General features: G+C 40.0%; 1 protein-coding gene and 1 pseudogene across 1 annotated transcript in view; one reads left to right on the top strand and one right to left on the bottom strand.

The window, feature by feature from the left end:
• Atp7a (ATPase copper transporting alpha) overlaps positions 1–19855 on the bottom strand; it is a 102535-nt gene that overhangs the window by 6218 nt on the left and 76462 nt on the right. Inside the window, 8 exon segments of the mRNA XM_032889595.1 lie at positions 462–584; positions 587–667; positions 2314–2456; positions 5393–5539; positions 11111–11327; positions 13318–13494; positions 15556–15756; positions 19622–19756. Of these exon segments, the coding sequence (XP_032745486.1) occupies positions 462–584; positions 587–667; positions 2314–2456; positions 5393–5539; positions 11111–11327; positions 13318–13494; positions 15556–15756; positions 19622–19756 (1224 nt within the window).
• On the top strand, positions 16954–17409 carry LOC116888924 (annotated as a pseudogene).

Below are 19855 nucleotides of genomic sequence, written 5' to 3'. Positions count from 1 at the left end.
TGTGGGACACACTGGGAATTAAGCACAGATTTCAGATACTGCTAAGCCTTAAGTCAAGGTTGGAAAACTTTTTTTTTAGATTTCTTTGAGGGTTCTAAAAACATTTTCATGGTTGTGTGCTAGTTTAATGACTGAATATTTAAATAATGTCAGTGACTATTGTTGCAAGTAATTATATTATTGTTAAATCTTATTTTTCACATCAGAAGCTTGTGATTCTCGTTTGTATTGCTGGCCTGAGAAAGTCAGTCAGTAGTAAGACTCTCTCCACCTGTCTACTCCACACTCTGTGTTTTCATGGCTAGGAGCATGGCCTTGAGGCAGGATCACTACAGTTTGTTTACAGTACGGTCACTAACCACGTCAGGCAATCTGCCATTCCTCACGCCTCAGACCACAGGACCTACTTAGTGTATAGTAGTGCACGCTAACTCACGCACCACTGGAGCTCCAGGACTTACCCTTATCAAAACCACATCAGCTGCTTCAATGGCTACATCTGTGCCTGTGCCGATGGCAATTCCGACGTTTGCCATTGCCAGAGCTGGAGAGTCATTGATTCCATCTCCTACCATTGCTACGCTGCTTTTCCTCCCTCCTGAAGCTGCTTCACCTTAGCAACTTTGTGGGAAGGCAGAACTTCAGCAAACACCTTAGTGATGCCGACCTGTGTGAAAGAAAGCAGCTCACGTCATTTCAGGAAGTGATATTAAGCACTGCGAATAATGCTGAGCTCAGAATAATGAGCCGTCATTTTGAACCAGCCAAATATTTGCATTTTAAAAGACTGAAAACAATCCAGTGATAATGAAGAGAAATAAGCATTCCTCTTTTTATTTTTAAAAATTATTTATTTTTATTTTGTGTGCATGGGAGTTTTGCCTGCATGTATGTCTGTGTGAGGCTGCAGGATCCCCTGGAGTTGGAATTACAGAGAGCTGGAATTTGCCACGTAGGTGCTGGGAATTGCACAGGTCCTCCTAAAGGGGCACCAGTGCTTTTAACTGGTGAGCCATCTCTTCAGCCCTGACATTCTTCTTTTCAAAAAGACGTATTCATTTTTATCTTATGTTTTGCCTGTGTATATGTGCTAACACTGTACATGTGTCTCGCACTCACAGAGACCAAAAGTGGGTGCTGGATGCCCTATCACTGGAATTAAAGATGGTTATGAGCTACTGTGTGTGTGCTGAGAATCAAACTTGGGTCCTCTGCAAGAGTAGCTAGTACTCTTAATGGCAGAGTCATCTCTCCAGCTGTGATCAGTCTTCTGCACTGCTTGTATGTACGGAATGACACTGTCTTCAGGCAGACAGCATTGGTCAAAGTGTGCACATCATCTGCTCTGGAAAAGGATAGACTCCTTTGTGTCCTAATATGTCAGGGACATTTTTACTGCCGTTTTAAAAATGAAAAATCCAAAACCACCTAAATGTCCACCACTAGGGGAATGGTAACATAAATTATCATCCTTCTATACTACAGAATTCCATGCAATAGTCTAGAAGGAATGAAATAATTTTATATGTTAAGATCTCATGAACATTGAACACACACACACACACACACACACACACACACACACACACACACACACACACACACCCTACTAGATAAACTGTAGAATGATCCAATTAGTGCTGGAATAGCAGAACTCCATGCTTCTATACAGGCATATACAAAAAAAGCAATGCAGGAGAACTTGACAGGAAATGTGGAAAATGTTACCAAATCTTTACAACTTTCTTTATGTAAGAATTTACATAAGAATGGGCTCATATAGTCCTTCTTAATTTACTAGAAAGGGGCCATCAAGATGGCTCAGAGGGTAAAGGTATTTATTTACCATCAAGCCTGATGACCGAGTTCAGTCCCTAGAATCCACACAGTAAAAAAAAAAGAGAGAGAGAGAGAACCCAACTCCCACAAGTTTGTCCTCTGATCTACACACACTGTGTGTCACATGCATGTACACAATGCACCCTAAATGCATACCTAATAGGAGAAAACGCTTTCCGAGTTTTTTGTAATTGAAAAATGATGGAGGTTAAACAAATGTAGGCTTAAAAAAAGGTATGTCGGGTTGGGGATTTAGCTCAGTGGTAGAGCGCTTGCCTAGCATGTGCAAGGCCCTGAGTTCGGTCCCCAGCTCCGAGAAAAAGAAAAAAAAAAAAGAAAAAAAAGGTATGTCAATAATGAAGACAGTAAGTAATATGACATCCTTAGCACTTAAATGGAAGAAAAAATTATATATTTAGAATCAGATGTTAGCACATGTTCATATCTCAATAACTAAGTAAACCAGTTAGTTACCTGAGAAGCAATAGACCGAGCTGTTTTACTGTTGTCTCCAGTCATCAGAACTACTTCCAAACCCATAGATTTCAGAATGTGCACAGCCAGCTCTGCCTCGGGTTTCACAGTATCAGCAATAGCGATCAAGCCACACAGTTCATCTAATACAGGAAGAGCAGAAAAACAGTTGGAATACGGTGAATGAAGAATAACAGAATAAATAATAGAATAACATTTCAGAAAGAAATTAATTTTGCTAAACTGTTCAGAGTTGGTTTAACTCAAACATCCTGATCTCATATAAACTTTATATTACATGTTCTGTGATAAGCTTTCATGTTTGGCTGTGAAATATTCATAAAGGAGATATATTAAATGAAAATGGAAAGATGTCATTGAACATTAAAAACCACCCACTCTTAGGTATTAAAACACATTTAGCTAATTTAAAAGCAAACAGCATGAAAAACAATAGGTAAACAGGATAAAACTGATATTTTATATTAGGGGGAAACTGCATGAGGACTCAAATTCAAATTCTGAAACCTTAATACTGTCTTAATACTGTGGTGTCAAGACAAGAGGAGCACTGGGGTTTGCTTGCTGTCAGTCTAGTTCCAGGTTCACTGAGAGACCCTGCCTTAAGGGGATAAGGTAACAAGTGACAAGGCAAGGCATTAGGGTGCTTCCCTGACAATCTGAGTTGGATCTTCAAGATCCATATGTTGAAAGGATTCTTACTAGTTGCCCTTTGATCTCCACCTATACACCTTAGAACATATATGCTCTGATATATATACAGGTAGACAGATGCATACATACACACGATATACACAGCAAAGTACAAGTAAAAAGAGAATAAATTTCCAACAACATGGGAATAATTATACTGCATGAAGAATAAAATAATATTCTAGAATTATGTGAGTGTAGCCTTATATGTGAAGTGCATGTCCAGAATATATCATCCTGTGTTTTGTCTCCAGAACTGCAGAAATAAATATATAATACAATTATATAACAATGAAATTATTTCATCAAGTAAAATAAACCACAATACAATAGTATGTGTATAAGAAATCTTGGTTGTTTTTGTGTGGGGAACTACAGTTTGAACTCAGGACCTTGCTTTTTTCCTCTTTATTTTGCTCCCTGCTCTAGATATGAAACCGGTGACCTCAAGCATGCTAGGCAAGTACTCTACTGCTGAGCTACATCTGCAACAGGATTTTTAAAGGTTTTTTTGTTGAGATTTAATTTGAATGTCTATGTTGGTGTCTAGTCTGTATGTAAGTATGCATACAGACACCAGAAGTGGGGGGACATATCCTCTGGAGTTAGGATTACAGGCAGCTCTGAACCAACCAACATGGGTCCTCAGAATCAAACTCTGATCCTCTTCAAGAACAGCAAGTACTCTTAATCACTAAACCATCTTTTCAGCATACCACCGCCAAATAAGATTTTAAATTTTTATTCAGGCTGGAGAAATGGCTCAGAGGTTAAGAGCACTGGCTGCTCTTCCAGAGGTCCTGAGTTCAATTCTCAGCAACCACATGGTGGCTCACAACCATCTGTAATAGGATCTGATGTTCTCTTCTGGTGTGTCTGAAGACAACTACAGTGTACTCATACATAAGATAAGAAAATTTTATTCAACCTTCTTGACATTGATTTTACATATAAAATGTACATATTAGAAGTGGTACAAGGCTGGAGACATAGTTCAGTTGGTAGAGTGATTGCTTTGCATGTACAAGGTCATAGAGTCAAACTCTAGTACCATATAAACTAGGTGTGCTGGTACACAACTACAATCCCAGCACGTGAAAGGTAGAGAGAGGAGGATCTGAAGTTCAAGGGCTTTCTTTGCTACATATCAAGTTTGAGCCATCTTGGGATACATGGGACTTCATCTTAAAAAACAAAAGAGACTGGGGAGAAGATGCAGAGGTAAAATGCTTGTCACAGACGCATGAGACCAGAGTTTGGATCTGTAGAAGCCAGGTAAAAAGCTGGGTAAGTCTGCCTGTCTGCCTGTAATGTCAGAGGCAGAGGTAAGGATTGACGGGAACAAGCTGGCTGGCTTGACTAGGGAAAAGAGAGTCCAAATTCAGCAAAAGACCTTGCCTTGATACATAAGGCTGAGAGCTATCAAGGAAGACATCCTACACATGCATGCCCATGTTAGCACACCTAAACGTATGCAGATACACCACATATACACAAATGCAAGAAAATAAAAGTAGCAATATTATAAATACATAAAGGGTATATATAAATATACCAACAAATCAGTAATAGAATACATAAAATTAAAACTTGGGCTATATTAGAATGGGGAGATTATTAATGCTATTTTACTGTTATTGTTTAACTGCTGCCACTAAATCTTATTTAAATCTACGATTAACTTTCAGGCAAGGGAAGAAAAGAGCAAAAGAAAAATGCAAGAAAACATTTTTTTTGAGACATAGTCTCAATACGTAGCTTTGGCTGTCCTGAAACTTGCTATGTAGACCAGGCTTACCTTAAACTAACAGAACTCTCCTAACTCTGCTTCCCAAGTGCTGAGATAAAAAGATGTGCATCATTATGTCAGGCTGCAAGGTACATTTTTAAAGGTTCCACACCCTGATGTAGTGCTGGGAATTAAACTTAGGGTCCAACCTGAGGTTGTTTTGCCTTTTTTTCTGATTTAGTGTTTTGCATTTGTTTTGTCTTTTTTAGACAGATTCTCATGTAGCAGAGGTTAGCTTTGAACTCACTACAAAGCCTAGCCTTCAACTACTGATCATCCTGCTTCCACCTCCTAAATTTGAGAATTACAGGCATGCACCACTGTGCCTGGCTGACTTGGATTTTGAATAAGTCTTCCTCTGTAGCCCTTAAAGTCATGATCTTTCTATCTCAAGCTCCCATATGTATGTGTCACAACAGCTGTAAGAAAACCCTTAATTACTAACCATCATAGTCTGTACTACTTTAACTTCGAATTCAAGCCTCTTTGAAATAAACCTTATAGATTAAGGCTCATAGATACATAAAACAATGACTGAGATCACAATTGCGTCAGTGTATTTCACAGAAACTTTACCATCGATTGTCACCAACACAGCAGTCCGGCCTCTTCTTTCATGTTCAATCATAGACTCGTCCACATCATTACTTATGACAAGACCATTTCTAATCATCCATTCCCGGTTACCAATGAGGACTTTGTACTGCTGAGTATTAACAGCATCTAGAAGTACAGAAATATCATTCAATAAGCTTTATTTAATCTTTTTTTTTTTTTTTTGGTTCTTTTTTTTTTCGAGCTGGGGACCGAACCCAGGCCTTGCGCTTCCTAGGCAAGTGCTGTACCACTGAGCTAAATCCCCAACCCCTTATTTAATCTTTAAATCCATCTCATGAGGCAAGTTCTTCCTGCCTAACTTTGCAGTCACAGTACACTTTTGGTAGGATATAACCTGTAACAACCATTTTCAAGTTTTCCAGGAATATATTCTACTCTTCCATACCTCTGAGCTCATGTTGCTATGGAAACTCAAGTGTCCTTAACCTTTCTCTACAAATAGCAAACTCCACCACACTGTTGACATGCCAGTTCAAAGGCCAAGGATATAGCTCAGTAGCATGAGTGACTTTAGGTTTAATCTCCAGCAAGGCTCAGAATTGGGGGAAGGGTAAGAATGTATTAGCTAAGAGATTCCCTTCTGAGGTTTTCTCTTCGAACCTCTATCAAGATTCAAATACTTATTGTGAATCAGTAGCTGAAAGTCCATAGCTGCACGTAAATATGCAATTATGTTGATGTCTCATTTTAAACTTGTAACCACTAATTTTGTTTGGCTGGTTTTGGTTTTTCAAGACAGGGTTTTTCTGTGTACCCTTGGCTGTCCTGGAACTCACCCTATAGACCAGGCTGGCCTCAAACTCAGAGATCCACCTGTCTCTGCCTCCCGAGTGCTGAGATTAAAGGCATGCACCACACTAATTTTAAGTGAGCTCTTACCTCTGTTGGACAGATACTTGACTTGTCTCTAGTCCACTCTATTTCTTCAGGATGATTATTTGAAATCTCCTCTCACTTTTAAATCTCTAATTTTCCCTCTCCCACTCTTACCCAAGATGCAACTGCTCCTGCTATCATAAGAGAATTTGTCATGGCTAAATTGCCCGAGCTCCAGTGCTTCCTAGGTGCACACAGCTTGTTTTCCCTGTTATAAACAGAGCCTAAGCCTGCTAAAGGCCTGTATGATAGCTTACCCTCCTGTGCAGGTACAGAAAAACCCTCTCTTGAGCTTGCTGCTCTAGTTGTCACACCTCTTCTTCTGTGTGTAGCAGAACTGCTCAAAAAGCATTTCCCCTACTAGTTGTTTCTAATTCACCTCTTCCTATTCTCTTTTGAATCCATTCTAGTAAAGCTTTAGTCTCTACTATTTTCCTAAACTATTCCCACAGTGCTCCAGTGATCTTTATTTTAGAAAATCTAGCAATGTTTGAACTGTTGTTCCAGCAATGGTGGAAACCTGTTCTGTTTAATTCTATAGCCACTAGCCAACACATGTGGCTACTGAGGGCCAATATGATTAAAGAGCTGGATTTTACATGAAACTAAATTTCATTAACTCAAAAAGTAAACCATCACATGTAAGTTGTAATTATTGTTTTTGATACCACAGATCTACAAAGCAAATAACTACCAACTCTTTATTATTATTATTATTATTATTATTATTATTATTATTATATCATTTTTTACAGTCCAGTTGTTATCCACCTCCTGATCTGCCCTCCAAATATTCCTCATCCCATTCCTCATCCCAACTGTGTATTTCCAATTCAATCTCTTTCATGGATCTTCAGGCCCTGTAGACAATGGCCTACCTAAGAATTCCATTTTTGATATCTCCACTTAGATAGCTAACAGGCATCTAAATGTAACTTCTATAAAACTGGACTTCTGTTTTTCTTGTCTTCTTTATCCTGTTTAATAGTAACTCCATCCATCTAAATGGTGGACCACTAACTTTGGCATGGCTTTGAGTCTTCTGTTGTAGTTTTTAAAAAATGGTTCTTATGTGTATAGGTATTTTGCCTGCATGTATGTCTGTGTACCATGTCAAACAGTACTCATGGGAGGTCAGAAGAGGACATTAGATCCCCATGGAACTGGAGTTAACGGCCAGTTGTTGAGCTGTTGTGTGGGTGTGTGGAATTGAACTGTGTCCTCTGGAAGAGCAGCCAATGTTCTTAATTGATGAGCCCTCTCTCCAGCCCCTTGACTCTTATTTAACTTATATTCTATATATCTAGTTGGTAATTAAAATCTTTCAGCTTGTTCTTCAAGACACAGCTGGAATCTGATCACCAGACAAACTTTTACTGTTATCACACAGTCTGAGCCATTGTTCTGTTTTGCCTCAGTTATGACAATAGCCCACTAACTCAGTCTCTTTCTTTGGTCCTAGCTCCCAACTTCTCCCTCAGTGGTGATGGAGATCAAACCCAGGGCTTTACACATGCTAAGCAGAGGAGAGGATTAGAGAGGTATTCCATTGAGTTACACCTCTGCCCTCACTGATGATCCTTTATAGTGCTGTTAACAGTCCAGAACATACAGTAGATGATCCTGTTGAGTGATTTTTCTATATGTCAGTTACTTAATATGACAGCCATAGACAAAAAGTCACAGAGAAGTAGAAATGGTTAGGAAATAAATATTTTATAGTATGTTTAACATAATAGAAATGATGTACAGCTATAATTTAAGACGAGAAAGGATTTCTATCAGCATATTGTTGAGTTAAGTCTAGAAAGTTAAACAGGGTAGATGCTGTTTGCAGATGAGGGCACTGCATGGAGAAAACAGGAAATGATGTATAGAAATGGCAAACCATAAAGGGGTACCAAGAAAGGAATACTCCTCCCCCTAAAAACTCCTCAAAAAACAAAACAAACAAAAAACAAACCACCACAGGCCACTGCCAAGGTTATTTGGTGCCCTCTACTAGTAAGGACCTATTGCTGAAGACAATACTTACTTATATCGTAGAACATGGAAAAGTCGAGCTTGTGCCTAACTAGAAGCTTCACTTCTACTGACTAGTGTTCAGGGTACTGAAAGGTACTCTGCATTCCTGCATTCCACTAGAGGAGAAAGGTAGCCATCAATATCACCACTCAACTGCAAACCCTGCAACCTACACCATTGACCTGCCTAGTCAACCATTGAACTGAGAACAGGGGTCACAATGGAGGAGGTAGAGAAAGGACTGAAGGAGCTGAAGGGGTTTGCAACCCCATAGAAAAAACAACAATATCACCAACCAGACACCCAGAGCTCCCAGGGACCAAACCACCAACCAAAGAGTACAGATGCAGGGACCCATGGCTCCAGCTGCACATGTAGCAGAGGATGGCACTGTTAGGCATCAATGGGAGGAGAAGCCCTTGGTCCTGTGACAGCTTGATGCCCCAGTGTAGGGGAATGCCAGGGCAGGGAAGTGGGAGTGGATAGGTGGGTAAGGGAGCATCCTCATAGAAGCAGGGGGACAGGGAGGGGATAGAGGGTTTCTAGAGGAGAAACCAGGAACGGGGATAACATTTAAAATGTTAGTTTAAAATAATATCCAATAAAAAAAGGTTAAAAAAAAGTTATTATTTTTCCTTTTAAAAAAAAGAACAAACAATGGCCTGCCTATAAGACATACTGGTACAACAGTGGCACACATGGTATGGCAGTGACTTAACTGTTTTTTTAATCAGATTTAAGGCCTAGCCCATGAAATGGAACCTATACCCAGTACTACTAAAGTGGCCATGACCCCAAGACTAGAAAGGTCACGGGTCTAAGGGAAACCTTAATGCTATTATTTTAATAATGCTATTATTAAAGGAACATAGGAATGAGTCCTGAGGATATACTATGATACCCATAGACCAGCACCTTACTCAACCCACATCACAGAAGCTTCTTCTTGAAGAAGATGGAAATTAACTTAGATATCCACAACCAAACAATATGCAGATTGTGGATCTTCCTACAAGACTCAAGGATCTATGCAAAAGAGAAGGCAGAACTATTTGAATCAGAGGTGATGGATGACTCCAAGGAAAGAGTGCCTTCTAGACATAACAGGACCGATGCACTTATGAATGAAGATTGCAGCAGCATGCACAAAACCTGCACATGTTTAAGCTAGATGGGGTCCTACTCTTAACCAAGAAGCTATCTGCAATAGATACTCATTGTCAAAGGAAAAGTCAGTTTTCTCTAATAGACTGCCATCAGGTATATGAACCACACTCTAGGGTAGGCCCTGTGTCTAAGAGTAGTTAGTTAGCTAACATAAAATGAACTCAATGGTATTTTTGTGGACATTTGTTTCATTTTTCTTGTTTTGGCAGTTTTTGGTCTTCTTGGCCTTTTGCTTCTTTGCTTTTTCTTCTTTGTGCTTTTGTTTCTTTGGGGATTTTCATGGTTTTGTTTTTTGAAAAAGAGAAAGAACATAAAGTTGAACGGGTATCAAGGTGGGGAGGGTCAGAGATGAGTTGTGGGAGGGAAAAACCATGATTGAGATATACTGTATAATTTTTTTCTCAAGAAAAAAAATAAAAAAGAGATGGTAGGCCATGAGGAGGAAGTATAGGTAGGTGGCTAATATCACTGGAACACTGAGCACCCGTGGAGCATCATGGAGAGACTGATAAGCAATTATGGAGGAAGGAGATGGACCAGAGCACAGCAGACATCAACGTTCTGAATGAGTGACAACTATGAAAACAAGGATTCTGAGTGAGTCACAGTAGAGCACGCCTTTAATCTCAGTACCCAAGAAACAAAGGTAAGTGGATCTCTGAGTTTGAGGCTAGCCTGGTGGGCACAGTGAAGTGTTTAAAGCAGCCATGACTATAGTGAGAACCTATGTCAAAACAAACAAGTAAAAATTCAAGGATCCTTAATTAAGATCCATGAAAGGGCTCCAGGACACAAGCGAACCTTTCAAAGGAGATACGATAATTACTTATCATGTGGGTGGCCTATAACTTTCAGCACATTCCTTCAAAAGAACTATAAGTCAAACTACTAAAATAAAGTCATATGTCGGAAGGTAGTATGATCAGATTTGCATAGTAGCAAAACCACTTGAGCACAAATGGGTAGGGGATTCTGAAACACTTAGGTAAACAGAGCATGTTAGGAATCAGATAATACACCAGCTGCCACCAAAGAGATACATATCTACCAGGGATACAGAATTTGGAGTGGTAATGGAAACCTGTAGGTGATGACGTAAGTGGTGGCTACGAATGATACTGTCTGGAGGATAGAATGCAAAATGAGAAAAGGGCCACAGAACAAGTAAAGCATTGAGAATATCTAATACTCTAGAGTGGGATAAATAAAGAATTGAAGAATTAGAAGGAATGCTCAAGGCGGAAAGAGAAGAATCCACAGATAGCTGAGGCAGGGCATGCATGCAAAGGATAAGTGACTTTAGGAGGAATATACAGCCAATATCCCTACTGCCTTGTGAGGTCATGCAGAATGCAGAGTGGAGAACAAGCACTGGAGTGGGGCTTTGAAGAGCTTGTCTGTCACGAATGAGGCATCCTCTGATGAGAGATGGAGGATGTGTGGATCTGGGAAAAGACAAAGTGGGGTGGCTGGGAGCAGTAGAGGGAGGAGGAACTGTGGTTGGGATGCACTGTAAGAGAGAAGAATCTATTTTCAATTTAAAAAAAAAGAAAAACAAGGAAAAAAGAAAAAGAATATCTACAAACTACTACAAAGAGGTCAACTTACTTGAGAGATGAGCATCAATAATCATAGATGATGAAGTTGATGACTGTTCATTAATTGCATCAATTTGAACCAGGGATGCATTTTTAATGTTATTTTCTTCTATCTTCAAGTTACTCTTATGTAGCAAACCTTCAATATTGGTGACTTTACAGCTAATTCCACAGCCGGGTACAACCTGGAAATCTGTGCAGGTACCCAAGGTTTCAGTGTCCAGCTCCTAACAAACAGAAACACAACACACTAAATAAACAAACACACAAACAAATGCTGTGGTATTTTTAATTAGGTAAACAGTGTTAGTAAGAATGGAAGAAGACAGCACTGACAATTTTGGGTGCAGGTACAAACTGATAAAAACCATTTGTATGGACATTGGTAGTAGTCATGAAAAACAAAACTGTAAGCATCCTTTGATCTAACAATCGCACTTATAGACGCTCAGCATAAAGACAGACTTGGAGAAACAGACAAGAATGCTCGGTACGCATTGAAAACAAAACACCAATCAAAGAACCGAATACAAAACGATGGGGTAGACTTGGATTTCCTGATAGGAAAATTTCATCTAATAAAATAAAAAGCAGAGCCACTGTATGATTTTCTATGTAAGGTTTCAAAGGATAAATGCAGGGAGTCATGATGGCATACATTTAGAATCCTGGCACTTAAAAGATGGAAATTGGGGACTGGAGAGATGGCTCAGTGGTTAAGAGCACCGACTGCTCTTCCAGAGGTCCTGAGTTCAAATCCCAGCAACCACATGGTGGCTCACAACCATCTGTAATGGGATCTGATGCCCTCTTCTGGTGTGTCTGATGACAGCTACAGCATACTTATATATAATAAATGAATAAATATTTTTAAAAGATGGAAATCTGCTCAGATATTGTAAGTTAAGGATTTACCTGGCTATAGAGAAAGTTCCAGACCAGTCCCAGCTATGTAAAGAAACTCTGTCTCAAAGGCAACAAAAAAGTATCATGAGCTAGGTCCAATGACACCTGCCTACAGTTCCAGCCAAGTGGAGACTGAGGCAGAAACAGCACTTAAGCCCAGGAGTTTAGCACCAGTCTGGACGACATAGGAAAATCTTTGCTCTTAAAAGAATGAGGTTTTGCTGAAGAGATGGCTCAGTAGTTAAAAGCACACGTGACTCGATCAGGGGACAAGAATTTGTGTCCCAACACCCACATTTGGCAGCTCAGAAATGTAACTTCATCTTCAAGGTATCCGACACCCACTTCAGGTGTGCATAAATACACAGAGAAAAACACATTAATATCTAAACTAAACTAAATCTTTACATAATTAAAAAAGTAACATTAACATATACATTTGTGAACATACCGGAAATTGTTTATTAAACTTTATAAATTAAAAAAAAATCAATAAAGGCGCCCCAACCACTGGGCAAGAACTCACTTTTAAAAATTAATTGGAGATTCCTGAATGGAAAACATACTATCCTTTTAAAGATTAGGAGGGGGGGAATTTTTGTTTGTTTGTTTGTTTGTTTGTTTGTTTGTTTGTTTGTTTGTTTGTTTTAAGCTGTGATCGTAAGCCATGAATAGCAATTATTAAGCTTTGGACAGAGGAATCACGTTGGGGTGAAGGAGTGAGGGGTCCATTTTTTATTACCTAAATTATGCTATCAGTGAACATATTACTTCTATTTTAATGTTTTATGTCAAACAGGGGTCACTGTGTGATAAGATCAGAATTAACTTCTTTTTTATGTTTACAGTTGTCTATATGAACAAAACAGTACATAATCATTTTGAGATAAGGTCTTATAGAGTCTAGGCTGCGATCAAGTTCTCTATGTAATGAAAATGACTATGAAATTTTTTTGTTTGTTTGTTTTTCGAGACAGACTTCGCCTTAGCCCTGGCTGTCCTGGAATCTGTAGGCCAGGCTGGCTCTTGAACTTAAGATCTACTTGCCCCTGCTCTCAGTGCTGGGATTAAACATGCTCACTTTATTGGTGTGCCAGAGTTCAAACCCTGGGTCTCAAGCATCTGGGAAGCATTCAACCAACAGAGCTACATTCCCAGCCCCAACCCATTCAGTTAAATAAGAAAATACAATTCTCTTTAACCTCAAACTAATGATACACATTAAAATATAGTCAAAGGCCAGCCCAGATTAGGTCTGTATCATTCCTACATAACATAAATGATAACATAAATATGAAAGATTAAATGTACCTGCTTGCAATATTTGGTTACAGCTGCTCCTAAAGGATGTTCACTGTTACTTTCTGCAGTTCCCACGATGGCCAGGATCTTATTGCGTGATATCTTGTTACTTTCCACCAGAACCTTTACTTCGCCACTACTGGGTTCCATGGTAATGGTTCCGGCCTTGTCAAATACCACTACCAACTGCCTGAGAAAAGTTAAAACATAATTCACCCGTGCAAAAACATCATCTTCCCAAGGGTAAATAAAAAAATATTGTATTTTTTAACAGATTTGATATTTCATTTCTTAATAAACTGGTCTTTGGCTTCACAACTGATCACCTCTGGATGAACAAAAAGCATATTAAGAAATACTCTTGGAGCAACTAATTTCTCTACCCCACAGTTGGGTTTTAATCCTGTTAAATGTCTGTGAATTTGTGTTAAACGACTAGAGCTGTTAGTTTTGGGTTGGCTGTTAATAAGTAATTAAGAGATGTCACTGGCATCTCTAGGGGAAACACAAAGGTTTTCAGTACTACTAAATTATAGATCTATTGGAGAAATCTGGGTGGCAAGCAGATGACTGTAAGAGAAAACGTAAATGTTAGGTTGAAGGGAATGCCAGCTGGGTTGCTGGACTTTGCTAGGACTTGGTGAAGAACTTGGGCTCTTAAGAGGATGCTCAGAGGAGCACTTTGAGAATCTGGAGTTAGAGACTGTGTTCACCTCCCTATAAACTCAGAATGAGAACTTTGGAGACTGAACAGCCTAGTGAGCTGATATAAAAGGATAGGAATAAATAGTCAAAGCATCATCTGGATGAGAGAAAAACTGCTCTAACAGGTATCATGGAAACAAGAGGAAAGAGAGGAAACTACAGACTAGATAACAGCACTGGGTCAATATTAATATCTTAATTTTGATAAATGTACTGTGGTCGCATAAGGGAATGTCCATGGTCTTAGTATGATAGAAACAGCTGCAAAAAAGAGAATACTTGGGGTTGGGGATTTAGCTCAGTGGTAGAGCGCTTGCCTAGCAAGTGCAAGGCCCTGGGTTCGGTCCCCAGCTCCGAAAAAAAGAAAAAAAAAGAGAGAGAATACTTTTTGTAGGTTTGAAATTATGGGGTTGGGGATTTAGCTCAGTGGTGGAGGCACTTGCCTAGCAAGCGCCAAGGCCCTGGGTTTTGGTCCCAGCTCGAAAAAAAAGGAAAAAAAAAAAAGTATGCAATTGTTTTCCTATAAAAACTAGTACCCTGGGGAGTGGAGACTCGGTTTAAAGACCCGTGTGTTCTTGCAGAGGACCCCAGTTCGGTTCCTAGCACCAATATTGGGCAGATCACAACAACCTGTAACTCTAGCTCTAAGGAATCTGACACACCCTTCTGGCCCCCACAGGAACCCATACATACGTGAATATACACATGAAGGTGCATATACATGAATAAAAATAAAAAAATAAAAACTAGCCTTTAAAAAATTCCTTGGGGCTGGAGGGATGGCTCAGTGGTTAAGAACACTGGCTGCTCTTCCAGAGGACCCAGGTTTGGTTCCCAACAGCCATGTGGCAGTTCACAACTGTGGATTACTCCAGTCCCAGGGGGACTCAATACCGTCTTCTGGCCTCTGAATGCATGTGGTACATGAGCATACATGCAGCCACTGCACTCATACACATTAAAACAAATTCTTAGCCTGCATATACTTGCTAGCTATTCAAGGTTCCAGATTTGTTCTAAGCCATGTACAAAGTATTCTCCATGCATCTGTATCTACCTTAGATCCTCATAATGAGATTGTGTTTTAATTGAGCACGGCTTTAATTGAAGTAGCCTTAATTGAGGCTGAAGTCACAGCCGCAAACTGCCAGCTGGTGGCGGTAAAGGCAGTGCCATTGCAGGTGCAGCTCCCACAATGTAGAGTCAGACACGAACATGTCAGAAGCATGTTTGGACATGCTTTTGCCTGGCAAATTTTCCCAGGCAAGTGTTGGAGATGGGTGTAATCGGAGACCGGTTTGAACTACAGTGCCTCTCCATCCAGGGACTACTCTGAGGGAATGGCTAAGGGAGTATTAGAGCTCTTAAGTAACCAAGGCAAATCTGAAGAAGAACCAACATCACAGCTTTCCTACTTTGACCCTCAGGGTAGTTCCAGGAGGGGCTTAGCCAAGAACCACAGGCAAAAAAAAAATCTATGAACCCCATTTCTCAATAGGGTGTGAATGCATGTTTGATAGGGCAATTTTTCGTTGTGAGGACTCTTACCTTATGAGCCATCTCCAGGGGCTCCCCACCTTTGATAAGTATGCCATTCTGAGCACCTACTCCTGTGCCCACCATCACAGCAGTTGGAGTGGCTAGTCCCAGTGAACAGGGACATGCGATACACAGAACTGTGATAGAGGCTTGGAAAGCAAAGCGGATTATGGTTTCTGTTCGGGAGATGCTTCTGTTGTAGCCCTTTAGAAGAAAGACATGCACTCTAGTTATTCATTTACAGTTAGAGTCGTTCAAAACAAAAGAAACGCTGCTCAACCCTGTTTAAATAAAAGCACGTCAAAGTCACACATCCTACATGGCTACTTACGTATACTTTAGTTACTAATGATAAACAGTTTTTCACTTAAGAACATGAAAAAGTGGGGCAGAATTGATTAATAAGTCCTATTTATTATTTCAGAGTCACTACGAAGAAAAATCAAGAACACAGAACCTTATAATTTCTCCATATCTAGAAGAACTAGTAGCAACTTTCAAGAATAACATGAGACATAATTCTCAATAGGTTTGTTCTTGAATGAATTCTGACTCTCTGATACTGAGGCCATAGACTGGACGTCCATACAACATTTTAAAGGCAATAACTTAAATATTCACTTTAGAGAGCAAAGGTTAGAGCCAGAAAGATGGCTCAGCAGATCAAAGTGCTTGCTGTGCAACCTCACGACCTCAGTCCAATTCCATGAGATCACAGTGGAAACAAAACAAACTCTTTTTTTTTTTTTTTTTTTTTTTTTTTTTTTTTTCTTTTTTGAGACTGGGACCGAACCCCAGGGCCTTCGCCTTCCCTGAGCAAGCGCTCTACCACTGAGCTAAATCCCCAACCCCACAAAACAAACTCTTAAAAGTTGTTCTCTGTCCTCCACACATGTGCAGTGGCACAAATGTTCCAGCATTCATATACGTACAACACATATGCACTCAGTAAGTAAAATAAAGTTAAAAATTTTAAACGAGGCTGATGAGACTGCTCAGTGGTTAGGAGTACTTACAGAAGAGCCAAATTCAGTCCTCAGAACCCACATCTGGCAACTCATACCTGCCTCTAGAGCTTCAATGGCTCTGATGTACTCTTCTAGTATACATGGGCAATTGACCTCACATGCATATTTCCACACACAGATACACACACTTAGGCATAACTAAGATAACTCTTTAAAATGTTTTAGAAGATAAAGTTAGAAGGGAATTTCATAAATATCTAGGCATAGACTTTTGTATAGGTCATGTGCGAATGTTTTCACATAGGTTGTGTGCTCTCACCTCTGTGAATTTAAATCTTTTAACTTAGGAATTATTTTCCCTATGCCTCCCCTTACAAAAAGAGAAGCTGAGTTAAAGTTTGTATATCTAAAGTGAAGATCTACAGCTGCCAAAATGAAGTTCAATCCCTTTGTGACTTCTGACCAAATCAAGAATGGCAAACAGTATTTCAATGCACCTTCCCACACGTGGAGGAAGATCATGTTCTCCCCTCTTTCCAAAGAGCTGAGACAGAAGTATAGTATTCTGTCTAGGCCCATTGGAAAGGACGGTGAGGTTTGTGCTTTGAGGACACTACAGAGCCCAGAAGACTGGCAAAGAGGTCTAGCTGTCCAGGAAGAAATATGTCATCAACATTGAATGAGTGCAGCAAGAGAAGACTACTGGCACAACTGCCCATCCATGTGGGCATACACCTCAGCAAACTGGTTATTGCCAGGCTGAAGCTAAGCAGAGACTACAAAAACCCTCCCAGAAAGAACGGCCAACTCTCAACAAGGACGAAGGGAGAGAGGGAGAAACAATGGTGAAACCACAGGAGTGAAGGAATTTCGTGTACACTTTCATTAAAGTAATAAAGTGAGGGACAGCACAGATCTACTTTAGGACATTAAAGAGCCATACTTACAAGGTATCAGAGACCTCAGTGAGTAGGCACTAATACAATAGCTTTATAAACACTAACTATAAGGTATTCTTGGGGGCTGAAGCAATGGCTGAATGGTTAAGAGTGCTGGCTGTTCTTCCCAAGGCCCCAGCACCCACATGTGAAGCAGATTCTCAGTACACACATGGTGGCTCATAGCCATCTGCAACTACAGTTCCAGGGAATCCAGTACCCTCTTCTGGCCTCCACAGGGGACTAGTCACACACATTGTGTATACACATGTACACAGACAAAATAATGAATATATTGATTGACTGATTAAAATGTATTCTTTAATACATTCTCTTAGCCAGCTACGAGTAATCCTAACACTTGAGAGGTAGAGGCAGGAGAAGCAGGAGTTTAATGTTATCCCTGACAACACAAGACGCTCAAGGCCGGAGATTCTGTCATATACACACAAATGTGTGCTATCTTGTTCAGCCTTCACAACAAGTTATATAAAATGAGCATTATTAAAATGTCATTACGAACTAGGCATACTGGCCTACACCTTTAGTTCCAGCACTCAGGATATAGAGACAAGCAGAAATTCAAAGCTACACTGGTCTACATAGAGAAATCTAGGCCAGTCAAGGGCTATGGTAAGTGTCTCAAAAAAAAACCTGGGGTTGGGGATTTAGCTCAGGGGTAGAGCACTGCCTAGCAAGCGCAAGGTCCTGGGTTCGGGCCCCACCCCGAAAAAAAAGAAAAAAAAAAACCTAAAACTAAATTTAAATTGCATACCATTCTAACAAGCACACTGAAATACTATTGTGTCCTATCTGAACAGCACACTAATGCTGTGCACAGTATCTGCCATTAGCAACCACTACCTTTCTCCTGGTTGTTGAATAGCTATTGAAATATTGCGGCACTTGTATAGATCCCCTATTTTTATTAAACTGAATCCCCCAAACATAAAAGCGTGATGATGACAATTTAGACATGACAGAAAGATGCTGTCTGCTTCTTCTAAGTGAAAAGATTGAAGTTCTTACTATAAGGAAAAAAAGAAATCATATGCCAAGCTTACTAAAATTTATAAATTTTCTCTTCCTAAGAATGTAAAGGACAAAACAGAAAGTCTGCTGGCTTTGCTGTTATAGCTCAAAACTGCTCAGGTTATAAGCACAGTGCATGACAGTGCTTAGTTAAGACAGCCAAGCAATCAATTTGTGTAAAAGTGTCTGTACTGGGGCTAAAGATGGCAAATACAATGTTACGTGCTGTGTTGGTTTGAATAGGTGTGGTCCCCAGAGACTCGTGTGTTTGAATGCCTAGCCCATAGGGTGTGGCACTATTAGGAGGCATGGCCTTATTGGAGGAAGTGTGTCACTGTGGAGATGGACTTTGTGGTCTTATGTATATGTTCAGTGTGTGCCCAATGTGGAGGACAGTCTCTTTCTGCTGTCTGTGAATCAAGATGTAGAACTCTTGGCTCCTCCGGCACCATGTCTGCCTGCATGCTGCTATGCTTCCTGACATGATAATGGACTAAACTTCTGAAGAGTATGCCATCCCCAATTAAAGTTTTCCTTTATGAGAATTGCCATGGTCACAGTGTCTCTTCCCAGCAACCATAACTAAGGCAGTTGCTATCTGTGGTTTCTGACATGCACCCAGGACTCTGAAAATACAATCCCAAAGCCGGGCAGCATTCTACCACTAAGCTACACTCTTAACCAATACTGCTCATTTCCAAAGTCTGTTTGTGTATTTTAGACAAGGTTTTACTGTTCATTCCTGGCTGGCCTGGTACTCTCAGAGGTTGACCCTGAACTTATAGAGATGTGCTTGACTTTGCCTCCTGAGTGCTAGGATTAAAGTTGTGCATCATTGCATCTGGCTCACAATCATTTATGTTTGGAGGGGACATATGCATTCATTCTCGGTGCAGGAATTCTCAGAAGCCAGAGGCATCAAATCCTGCTGTAGACGGAATTACAGATGGGTGCGATTTGCCCGACGTAGGTGCTGAGAATGTAACTCAGGCCTTCTGCTAAAGTAGTGTGTACTGTCAACTACGGAGCTATTTCTCCAGCTCCTCAAAATGATCTTTACTTAATGACCTCTATAAAAGTTTCACAAAGCGTTCTGCACATAGTCAAAAGTTATTATTACAAGTCACTTACGGGAAAGTAGGCTTCCACGATTTCAAAATTTTGAAATCCAATTATAATCCACACCAAGAGGGTAACAATGGAAACCAAGACGATAAAAGGAACAAAGTAGCCACTGAGTTTGTCTGCAAACTGCTGGATAGGAGCCTAGAATTTAGAGAAATAATGATGATAATGAGTGTCTTTAAGTCTTTTCTTTACTACTGAATACAGATATATCTGATAGTCAGCACAGACAGAAACATT

Source organism: Rattus rattus, chromosome X (genome assembly GCF_011064425.1).
Source record: "Rattus rattus isolate New Zealand chromosome X, Rrattus_CSIRO_v1, whole genome shotgun sequence".
Classification (NCBI taxonomy): domain Eukaryota; kingdom Metazoa; phylum Chordata; class Mammalia; order Rodentia; family Muridae; genus Rattus; species Rattus rattus.
This window is presented reverse-complemented; position numbering and strand designations above follow the sequence as displayed.